At 37.0% G+C, this 10,780-nt stretch overlaps 2 protein-coding genes across 3 annotated transcripts in view; both read left to right on the forward strand.

Annotated features, from left to right (window-relative positions):
* LOC112563689 (cilia- and flagella-associated protein 221-like) overlaps positions 1 to 3,424 on the forward strand; it is a 28,065-nt gene extending 24,641 nt beyond the window's left edge. For both annotated transcript variants that reach the window (XM_025237936.1, XM_025237935.1), the window contains exons 23-24: positions 403 to 474; positions 883 to 3,424. In XM_025237936.1, the coding sequence (XP_025093721.1) occupies positions 403 to 474; positions 883 to 1,009 (199 nt within the window). In that variant the 3' untranslated portion in view covers positions 1,010 to 3,424. The remainder of the gene's footprint in view (positions 1 to 402; positions 475 to 882) is intronic.
* Positions 3,425 to 5,732: 2,308 nt separating this feature from the next.
* LOC112564444 (putative defense protein 3) lies at positions 5,733 to 10,218 on the forward strand. Its single transcript, XM_025239274.1, has 4 exons — positions 5,733 to 6,195; positions 8,584 to 8,806; positions 9,258 to 9,325; positions 9,696 to 10,218. The coding sequence occupies exons 1-4, from the start codon at positions 5,994 to 5,996 to the stop codon at positions 9,776 to 9,778; spliced, it is 576 nt and encodes a 191-aa protein (XP_025095059.1). The 5' UTR covers positions 5,733 to 5,993; the 3' UTR covers positions 9,779 to 10,218.
* The last annotated feature ends 562 nt before the right edge of the window (positions 10,219 to 10,780 follow it).

The raw sequence follows: 10,780 nt of genomic DNA on the forward strand, positions 1-10,780 counted from the left end.
AAACAATTTTAATTGCACTGACAAATTATCCAATAAAGGAAGCAAAAGAAACTATGGAATATATATTTTGTAACAGATGGGAAAAACAGTGGTTCTTTTAATTTTTCTGGAGGGGAAGGAGTAAATGAGCAGTCTGTTTTGAGTTTTGCAGCTGTAAGGATTGACTTGATTCTTTATTCTGGCAACATACACATACTTGGAACACTTCTACTGGTACAAGAAGTATGATGTTCTGTGTATTTAAAGTTTGTGAAGAAATATCTTCTCTCACAATTGTGCCTTGAAATCACATAATCTTTCTCTCTTGCATAATCTTTACAAAACTATGTAAGATAATGCATATCATACAATGTCAAGGAATTTTGCATGATGCTATTTGTACATGTGATTTTTTTTTTTTAGAGATGCTGTTCCTTTTGGAAAAAGGATGCCTGCTTTGAATATTCTTGTTGGTTCGCAAGGACAATTGTCACGGTGAGATATTTTGAAGATAAAGAACTCTTTTTACTTCTTATCACATGTAACATCATTTGAGGAGCCTTATGCAAATACTGGGTTGTTGGAAAAGTCATGACACATTTTTACAATAGTTGGTGTTAGTTCATTTTAGGAAGTATACTAGAGTCTTTCTCATCTATGCTATTACTATCTGACAGCTGACAGTTGTACTTTCAATCTTGATAGAACCTATAAACACTAATCTCACAATGTTGTGTTTAGTCTTATGTAGTTTTTATGTGATCTGCATATTTCAGCTACTGAATTCATAACTAAATTCTCGTGTGAGACATAAGGTTAAATCACATTGTAATTTATTGTTGCAGTGATGACTAGACATTGAGTATTTGATACACTGTTTTCTTTTCTGCTTTTTTTAAACAGAGAAAAAAGGGAGGAAGACTTGGAGTACTGTATGACAAAGAAATACAACCGTTTAGGAGCTAAAATTGCTCAAAAGAAAGCACACTTGAACTCAATGTTAACTGATGCACAATTGCTTCTGCAGTAGCTTTTCACCATATGCTTCACTTCAATGTCCACATTTTAATCTGATCTTTTGAACATAGTCGAATTTCCTTTAAGTGTGGGGAAGGGGGTAGAAATCTCCAAACACCCCGGCAAATATACAGTCTTGTCCATTGCATCTTAAAATGTCCATAGTTAAGCTATTTCTCACTGTGAAAATTCTTTAAAAATTCATTTGAGGCAGGAGCTTTTGATTCAGATCTTAATTTTAAAATGTTTCAATTTCTACTGTTTTGCAGTATGTCAGATCTATTGTCCCAACACAGGCAAAATAATCTCCAATTTGCATAATAACTTTAGAAAAGTTGTTTCAAAATATTGGCACAAGTCACAAATGTGAATGACTATTATCGGTGATCAAGGAAAAAAAACATTTAAACTGTAAAATAGAATGCAGAATGATACATGCACTTAGTACAGGGTCTTATTTGCTTCACTATCTTGATTGTGAGCAGGTGTGCATAAAGTGCACGGAGGGAAAGTGCACATTTTCCTCAGTTCACAGATCATCATTGGTCAAAGGGAAGTAAATCTTGGTTTTAAGGACTTTTTTTGCAAAACTATTATTTGCATTCAGAAAAAGTTGGTTCAGTGTATTTAATCAGTTGCAAAACAAAGTAAAAATGAAAGTTGAGCTTTTCTTTTTCTTTTTTTTTCCATCAACCTCAATTGGACTGTCACTTCAATAATTTTACTCAGCATAAAACTGTCCATATTATGCGCCTACCAACACCAGGGATAAAAACATTAAAGTATGCTAAGATGCTGAATCTTTCAAGACAGCAACAAAGTTCTTGTGGTTTGTTAAATGTTTGATAAGCACTAAAACTACCACTGTGTTTTAATATTGCACCTGCAATTATCACTTGCTTATTCATCTGCAAGAACAGTGTTTTTATACGTGGAATTTACCTGCTGCAAAATATTTTAACTATGGTGTTCAGTTTTTCTTCACCATGTTGTTTGCTTGAGAGGAAGAGGGGCTGACATACTGTTGGTGTTATGTTTGCACATACAGAAAAGCCATAAGCAAATTAATGGAATAAAGGATTTAATTACTTATTAGCTTCTACTTTTACCTAGACAGTTGATTGACATTAACTTCCATCAAATTGACAGAAAGCAGTGTTAGAAAGCAGAAATTGCAAGAAACTGACACACAAAAAACAGAAACAAAATTGTAAAATGCCATAATTTTACAGGCTTGGCCATTTTCCATAATTTTGAAGGTTTTCTATAATGATTATGGATAGATATGCAATATGTGTGGAGGAATAGGCAATATTTTTAGAAGAGCTAAGTGAAATGGGAGGTTAGTCAATAATCAGCGCCATCAAAACAAGCTGCAATAAAATCTGGAAAAACAGATTATGACTTTCAGTAGGGTCTAGTTTCACTTTCTAAAAAGGCCTATGGCTGCTGTTGAAAAGCTGTTGCACCAGTGGCATTATTATAGTCACTTGAGAAAAGGTATCTTGTAATGCATAATTGCACACTTTTTTCTAAAATACATATGCAATTTATAAAATGTATCATATAATAATATATAAAATGCTTAAATGCTTGGCACTTTTGTGCGACATAAGAACAGACTTTTCACTTTGGTATTTGCACCAGTTGCACCAGAACAAAAGCTCTCTGTAGGATTTATATATGATATTTCCACTCTGTTAGTTACAACAACAAATATGGGTTAGCTGAGGCCTGAGGTGTTTCAAAATAGTCACATTTTTCTGCTTACAAATGCAAGAAAATTAGTAGGTATACTGAGCTGTCACATCACAAACTAATATCCGTCCATGGTCACATGTACACATTGTACTGACAGATGATTTGATTCTTGTGAAAAAAAGTGGATTTGCATGGACTAACTGGATTGCGTGTAGCACTAGATTTGTCCTAAACTGCTAGGACAACAAGGACTTCTGCATAAACATTTTACATTTTGGACACAAAAATCACACGAAGGTCCACAGAAAGTATGAGGTGCTCATATTATGATATGAAATTGTAGTAATAGATGTAAATAGGCTATACAAAGCAGTATTAATATTTTCTTAGTAAATATTTTTGATTGCAGTATTGCAGACATTTTTTAAAGATTTGTGGCTGTATTTTTCTTTTATATTTTTAGCTGATAAACATACTGATAATTATTAAACTTTGATATAATAATGTGTTGATGAACATAACATTATGTATATAGCTACAAAAAGCTAAATTGTATTATATATATATATAAGAATAACAATGCATTTGTGTATATGCTTTATGAAATATTAATATTATCCTGAAGATTATAATACAGGGGGGCCACTTAAAAGTAGCCCACCTCATCTGATCCCATGATGTATTATATGTGTTATATTGTAAGGATAATAAACCCATTTAGAAAACATTGCTATAAGAGTTTGTTATCTAAAGAGAAAAAATGAACAGTTTACCTCAAAGAATGCATGAATATATCATTAAAATTTTTAATTATTCAAGAGTTATGTGATCAGCGTGTCACTATAATTATTATTTTGCAGTAACATGAACACAGTAATATACAGGTAAATTTAGGAACAGCTTTTACAGTTATGTTTTCAATAGTTTTCAGTCACCTGATCATACATAATTTTATTATGCATTTGTGTGTGTATGAGAGAGAGAAGGAGTCAGAAAAAGAGACCAAAATATACATGTGTGTGTGTGTGCACACAAACAGCATGATTGATAAAATGTTATGGGGCTAGCTTCTGCAAGTCCCAAGCCCGCTGCTTTCGTTGCGGCTGTACAGGCCATGGGCTGCAGCTGATTGTTCTCAAAAGCGCCAAGTGTGCAAACTGTGACGGACTATGCTTCCTCTACCTCCTTCTACAAGCTGTGGTGGCACCCGGTCATCACAAAAATCTCAAAGCTCACAAGCATCTCAAGCCACACAAGCATCACAGTCCAAGCATCCCCTTTCACCAGTCAGAAACACTGCTCGCCAGCAAGCAAGCAACACAAAATCACCAAAGATCAAAAATACCATACTGCAGATGGACAAAAACAAAAAAAAATCGCCAGAAAAATCCAGTATTCAGCAGAAAACATTTGGGACTACCACAGCAAAACCATCAAACCCTGTTTCTAACCACTTTGCTTCTCTTGGCGAGCAAGGCAAGGATGTGGATGAGCGGCGTTTAGTGTCGCTTTTTTCCATCCCCTTCCGCTTTTTTCTTCTCCCTCTTCATCTGTGAGGCGCTCTGCATCTTTTCCTCACAGATAAACTATGTCTACAATCCGCAGGGGAACTGTCAAGGGATCAGAGCATACAATTCATGCAGCACTCCTTCACTGAACAAGGACATTGTTTTTACTGGGGGTCCTGGCCATGCTGGTATCTCAGGCAATTGCTCGAGCAGGCCAAGCTGCCAAGGCTGCATATCAGTCTCATTGCAAATTACACTCGCTGGTATCATCAGACTGTAAAACAATCTTCTCGGCCTACGTTCAGTCCCTAGGGCAACGCTACCTGCAACCCATCCCTGTCTTTCCGCCCGCCTACCTTCGTGCCATCCTGTGAGGCGGAGGAGGTGGTCATGACTAGATTAAAGTTAGGACACACCTATGCCACGCAAGGGCACCTCTTACAAGGTGAACTACCACCAGTTTGTCCATGGTGTTAATGTGATACATGTTTCGATTGATTGTCCTGAGCTCGAAAATATCTGCCGACAGTTTTTTTTTACAGCAAATTCTTTGTTTTCTTTGTTTAGGTCCATCAAATTGGCAGCAGTCTTTATTTACATTTTTAAGGAGGACAGTACTCTACCATCAGATTTAAGAAACTGTAGGCCTGATAACTTTTATCTCTTGGTTTTATTGGTGGCCTTTTTGGGCTTCAATACTCCTTTTTGCACTTTATCCACTTTTTTACATATTGTTTACTTCTTGTGTTGGTTTTTAAGAATGTAATGCTATCTCACTCAGGGGCTTTGTCCCTAAATTTTTTTCAGGTAAGATTAGTTTTTGTCGCCGTGATATAGCCTTTGATGTTGGCACGGCGTTAAACACAAACATTGGCTTTTTAAGACGAGGTTGTGGTCATTAGTGATATCCACGCCTGGATATGCTATATTCTGGGACGTATTGATGTTTGATTGGAAGTTTCACACCAGTAAGATAAAATCGATCTGGTTACGGATCTACCCATTGCAAAATGAATGCCCGGCTCACCCGGTATCTCGATTTTTTAGGGACAACATCATAGCACCCTGGACCATCTTGTTTTTATTGAAACGTTCACAAGGGAGGCATTTGTCTGTAAATACATGTTCTAAGGGTGTTTTTTAATTTGGAGAAGGCGTACGACACTATCTGTATTGCATTCGAATTATATATTATTATACTTTAATAGGATACTGTACATAGGATACTATACATAGGATTTTCGCTTAATCATTCTTAACACTACCCAAGTTAGGGACCTAGAGGTAAATTATCAAATCCCATGAATACCAGACCCGTCATCGCCCAACAACTTATTATATTTTTACCTATGCCGCACCTTTGCCCTTGTGATATGTCGATCAGGAACTGTCTAGAAAAATAATTCTCGTGTAATAACACGTGTGATTCTCGAACTCATCAGGAAGTCCAAGTGACAGCCTCTGACGAATTGTATTTGCCTAAGGGAGGTGAACATCACTAAAAGCCGTTCTCAGGCTCCCTATCAGTTAATATTTCGTGACTAGCAGCAGACAGCCTGGTTTTTCTTGTCTGAAAATACACCTGTGGCCTTTTAGCTGTCTGCTGTTACAGAACTGAAGGCTCACGCTTTGTACTGAAGCAAACTCCTTGAGCAAGGTGTGTTCCTGCTGTAACCACCAACAGTTGTTGTAAATATGATTCAGTGTTGACTGCTAGGTTTCAGTTAGTGGTTCTGTGCAGGTGAGAGTTTGAATACAATCAGTCACCAAAACACACAGACTCTGGACATGCTTGTTTTAAGATTCTTTAGCCCTATAGCAGTGGCTATAATGTGGATGGGGTCTACATCTGCCTTCCCTAGTGGAGCACCCATCTCCGCATGTTCTCACCTGTTGCCTATTCACGAGGATGCAGTTCCGCAACAATCACCGGCTCCTTACTGGCTTCTGCTCTCCGACACAAACTACACATCTCGCCGACCGATTTCATGTATGTAGAAAACTCCTCCTAAACTCGTTCTGTTTCTCGAAATATCTTAATGTCTATTCTTCTTATTATTATTATACAACAGGTCTATTCCTGCGTTCCTTCTTTGTTTCTGTCTTATCGTCTTAACAATATTAGTAGAGGTGTTGGTGTGGATGATGTGGCCGTGTTGTTGCTAATTAGTGTATAATAATAAAACTGAGTAATGTATGCTTACAGTATCTAATAATGATGATGAGAAGAAATACTGGTATAATTTAGATGTAAAATTTAGATTTTTTTGAAGCCATAACGCCAGATTATAAGGTAGACACACGGAGCAGTTAACAGGTAGACATCAGTGCAAAGTTCAGTTCTTGAGATCCGGGGCTTTGATGGCTGTTACCTGCGTCAAGATACGTCAATGTGCAGCCTTTTTTAAAACAAACAAACAAACAAACAACGGTCTTTCGACAAGGTCAGTCTCTTTTATTTGTGCTCGAAGGCTAACCACGTGTTATTATTATTGTTCTTGTTACGAGACCCACAAATTTAAATCATCTGAACTTTCGTTTTGTATTATAGGCTGCACAGCTTGGGTCTTCTGACAGTTTCATTCTGCTCGTATGAATTCTCGGAGGGTCAGATAACATTAAATAAAGTTTGCAGTCACCCAATAGCTTCTCTTAATTTTACTCACCTTCTCTCTTTACTATTCCTTCTACCAACTCCACACTTGGAAACCTCTGGCTTAGAACACGAATAGGGTTTAAGTGTTTAATAGTAATTTCGACGAAAAAAGCTTGAAATTTTTTAAAACAAAAGGAGTGAAATTTTTTTATTATGAATATTGTAAGAAAAAAAAAAAAAAAAAACACTCAACGAAAACTTGTTTATGCAAAAACTATGTCAGAATGTGTCTGACAAATATATCTTTTGGTGTGCAAGATTAAATGTATTCACAAACAAAAAGCAGTTAAAAGATAATTTATAATGGAGAAAGGGTGTACTGATTTATATAAAATATCCCATGTTGTCAAAAACGGGGCGGAACAAGAAGATAATTTGGCCAAGAAAGCCCCAGAGCATTGTAAATGATGGATAATCAGGACATCCTTCTTGTCCTGCCGGTGTGTGATGGACAAGCACCACTCCCTGGTCTCCTGACCCATACACCCGCCAGCTACACTAAGACTAACACTAACACTAACACATTTTAGTGCCAGTTTAGGCCAGTGGTGGGAGCCGCATGTGGTTCTTTCATCCTTGTGCTGCGGGTCTGTGCGGCTTAGGGAAGTCAATTAGAAATATCCCATTGAAATCCATTTTTTTTTGTTAGTTCATTATTTTATTGTAGTTGTAAACTGGAACATTATTGTGATATTGAAATATTAAAACTTTTTTTTGGTCGTTCTCAATATACGTGTCTCTAGCGGAAGCCGTTAGCCTGTATACCCGCCAGAAAACTATGCATCTATCGAGACTTTTAACCCCAATTAGGCTAGTATGGAGAAATATTAAAAAAAGAAAAATATCAGAAGTAAATAGAACATTTACTGCTGCTAGGCAGATTCATTTACATTCACCTCTGACGAGTGTGGCCTGCCAGTTTGGCTAATTTGTGGTCAGAAACTCGCCAACAATAAAAGATCAAATGTCGAAAAACATTTCCAAAATAAACACCCTGCCTTTCCTGAAAAGTATCCGGGGGTAGAAGAGAGACAATACGCTGTTTCGGAACTGAAGCGAAAAGCTAATATGAGTAAAAGTCAATTCAAAAAATGAATGAAATCTGCAAATTCAACTACCTGTGAAAGTGTTGTGGCCGATTAGTCAGGAATGGGAAGCCGGAAAATATATGAAAGAATCATTCACCAAGATTTCAGAACACATATTTGTGGGCTTTAAAAACAAGAGTGAACTTGTGCAGTCAGAGACATGCCTCTTTCTGCTAAGACTGCCAGAGACAGAACCATAAAAATAGCAGAAAATATCAAAACAGCAAATTCTGCTGCAGCGAACCTACTTTATGTGCTTGTGAAACAAGTAAACAGATAGGTATAAAATTTTTCCAATAACTTGTGAAATGAGTCTCACACAATTTAAAAATATCAGAATCTCTTTCTGTGTACTCTTAGAACTTTTGTTTTAATTCTTTTAATGAACATGTTATGTTAGTTTAACCCTTTTCACTCCAGCCCTAGTTCGTCAGTATCATGCTCTGAGGCTTGTTTCTTTGGAAGTTTTCCAAAGGAAGGTGAGGAGAGATTTTAAAAAATTTATGTTTGTTTTCTGTTTCTAGTTGTCTACATTAATTTTCAATTAGAAATCAAGATTAAAATTAAGATTGTAACAATAACCTACTTAGCCTTTCACCTACAAAACACAATCTTTCTGTTGTGAATGTTTCAGTGACTGTTGGCAGTCAACAGCCATTCTTAGCTTTCATGCTGCAAGCTCGTGCGAAAAATTCCAAGCGACCTGTCGGAAGATTTTTTTCTGCTCCACAAGCTTCGCAGTTCCTGAGATGTGAGAATACAGATGATACCTTCAGCCACGCTGCTGCCTTCGGGCGGACTGAGATGACTGTGATATGGCAGCCGCCAGACGAAGACGTTGGACAAGTTTCAATTGTGTATGTGTGAACAGTGTAATACTGTGCTACTGACTTCAAGAGACAGCAATGTTTCTGATTTAAATAAAAATAAAACAGATTATAACACATCATAATTTAACATAAAATATTGTAAATCTTCCATTTACGTGCGTCGACTTTCCTTTTCGAGTCTTTAGTAACTGACTTTGAGGCTTTTTGAATGTATGACTTTCTTTTGCCTGCAGGTGGTTTGGGTTTTTTAAATTGCATTAGCTGCCTAGCTCCTTGACCATTAGAGTGTGTTAATTTGCTTAAATTCCTAAACCTACGGTGCAGAACTTTACGATCATAAAGACCTTCTGCTCTCTGTAGTTCAACCTACAACATTTCTAGTATTTGAGAATAAAGTGATAACATGTAAGATGAAATATTTTAAGAGAATGTTTAGTGACTTACAATCAAAATATTCACTGTTTCCGTATTTTTGCAGAGGTTCAGTGGCTCAGAATAAATATATATTTTGGGTTGTTGAGTCAGATATAATGGAAGGCTCATCAGGTAAGTTGTTAAAGACTTTATATATATATATGTACTAGTCCTCGCTCGCACGCTCTCTCTCTCTCCCCATATATCTCTAACACACCAGTTCCTATGCATGAACATGTTGTGTGTGCATTGACGAGTGTGCTCAACCGTGCACGTGTATTACGTTTTCAATATAGGAAAAAAAACTACTCACATCTCACATACTCTTCACTAAGATGTATTTGACTAAAAAGTTGAAGAGGATGTGACATGTGCGTGCGTGTGGTTTTTTCCCGTATATTGAAAACGCAATGCACTAAGCTATTGCATATACATGTTCCTTTTTCTGTGTTAAACCGAGAAATTGCTGTTTATGGCAAATGTCATGTTTGCTTTGTTACAGCTGCTGTACACACAGTGCCGCTGACAGACCACACTCACTGGTCCTCACTGTCATCTGTGCTGTCAACTGTTTATTCTTGTTGACATTTCTACAGAACCAGTAAAAGTTTAGAGTTGTCTTCAGGGCAGTCTACACATTAATAGCTGAGATTGTAAAACAGAGACTGGTGTATGTGTGGTGTGAGTGGACTTCCACCATAGCAATCAAAAATACCAGCAGCTACCATGTTCTTTGAAATTATTTTACTCTCATTTCTGTTTTCTAACCTCTGATGCTTTTGCTCCGAAAGGAAATAAAAGAATTAAAAAAAAAATGTTATGGTCATTTGTGGTCAGGACTGGACTCAAATATTCTATAAAGCCTTCAGAGTTCCTGTATTCTTTACAATCTAAATTTGGTCCATTATCTGAAACTATGGCTGACCCAAACATTGACCTAAACCACACAAGTGTTTGGCAAATCCAGTGTCGCTCCTGGCTACAAGTGATTTTTGTTTGCTTTGAAGCACCGAGCATGTCAGCAATCGTCTTTTCTATACTGAACTTTGCACGAATGTTCAGAAAGTGTGACTGGGCTTTATCCTTTTTTTACATCAATACAATCAGTCTCTACATTAAAACGTGCTCAGCTAATGACACAAACATCAGTCCACTTAAACAACCAACTGAAATATGTGTGTGCGTACGTGCGCGCGTGCGTGTGTGGCCACGTGTAGGGATGCTAAACACATCCAAAAAGATGAGATTTAAAAAAATTTCTGAAACGGTCGGGTATCTGAATATTGGTAAAAAAAGGTGAGTATTCCAGACTACAGGGCGAAGAACTCTGTCATTGAGTTTTGTTGGTTTTTCCCCCCGTTCGGCAATCAAACGGTTTTGTGAACATCAGTTTCCATAAGGCGAGATGGATCGAAAGAAGTAACGTGAACTTTTGTTTGGCAAAGGTTGCAAACCTTATTTACATGATCATTTATTTTAAAAAAAAGCTTGTCTGCCTAGATCACGAGCACATTCAGTAAGGGAAAGTTCGCCGTGCTGTATAGTTAGTCTCAGACTGATTGGCTGAGCCAGTGTTATCATCAACAA

This window comes from Pomacea canaliculata, linkage group LG5 (assembly GCF_003073045.1).
Source record: "Pomacea canaliculata isolate SZHN2017 linkage group LG5, ASM307304v1, whole genome shotgun sequence".
Classification (NCBI taxonomy): domain Eukaryota; kingdom Metazoa; phylum Mollusca; class Gastropoda; order Architaenioglossa; family Ampullariidae; genus Pomacea; species Pomacea canaliculata.

What these genes read in the sequence shown, in the direction of transcription:
- LOC112564444 (XM_025239274.1), top strand. Translation starts at nt 5,994, where the DNA reads ATGCTTGTTTTAAGATTCTTTAGCCCTATAGCAGTGGCTATAATGTGG. An exon ending in ATCTCGCCGACCGATTTCAT is followed by an intron (nt 6,196 to 8,583) that starts GTATGTAGAAAA and finishes TGAATGTTTCAG; the next exon opens with TGACTGTTGGCAGTCAACAG. An exon ending in GTTGGACAAGTTTCAATTGT is followed by an intron (nt 8,807 to 9,257) that starts GTATGTGTGAAC and finishes GTATTTTTGCAG; the next exon opens with AGGTTCAGTGGCTCAGAATA.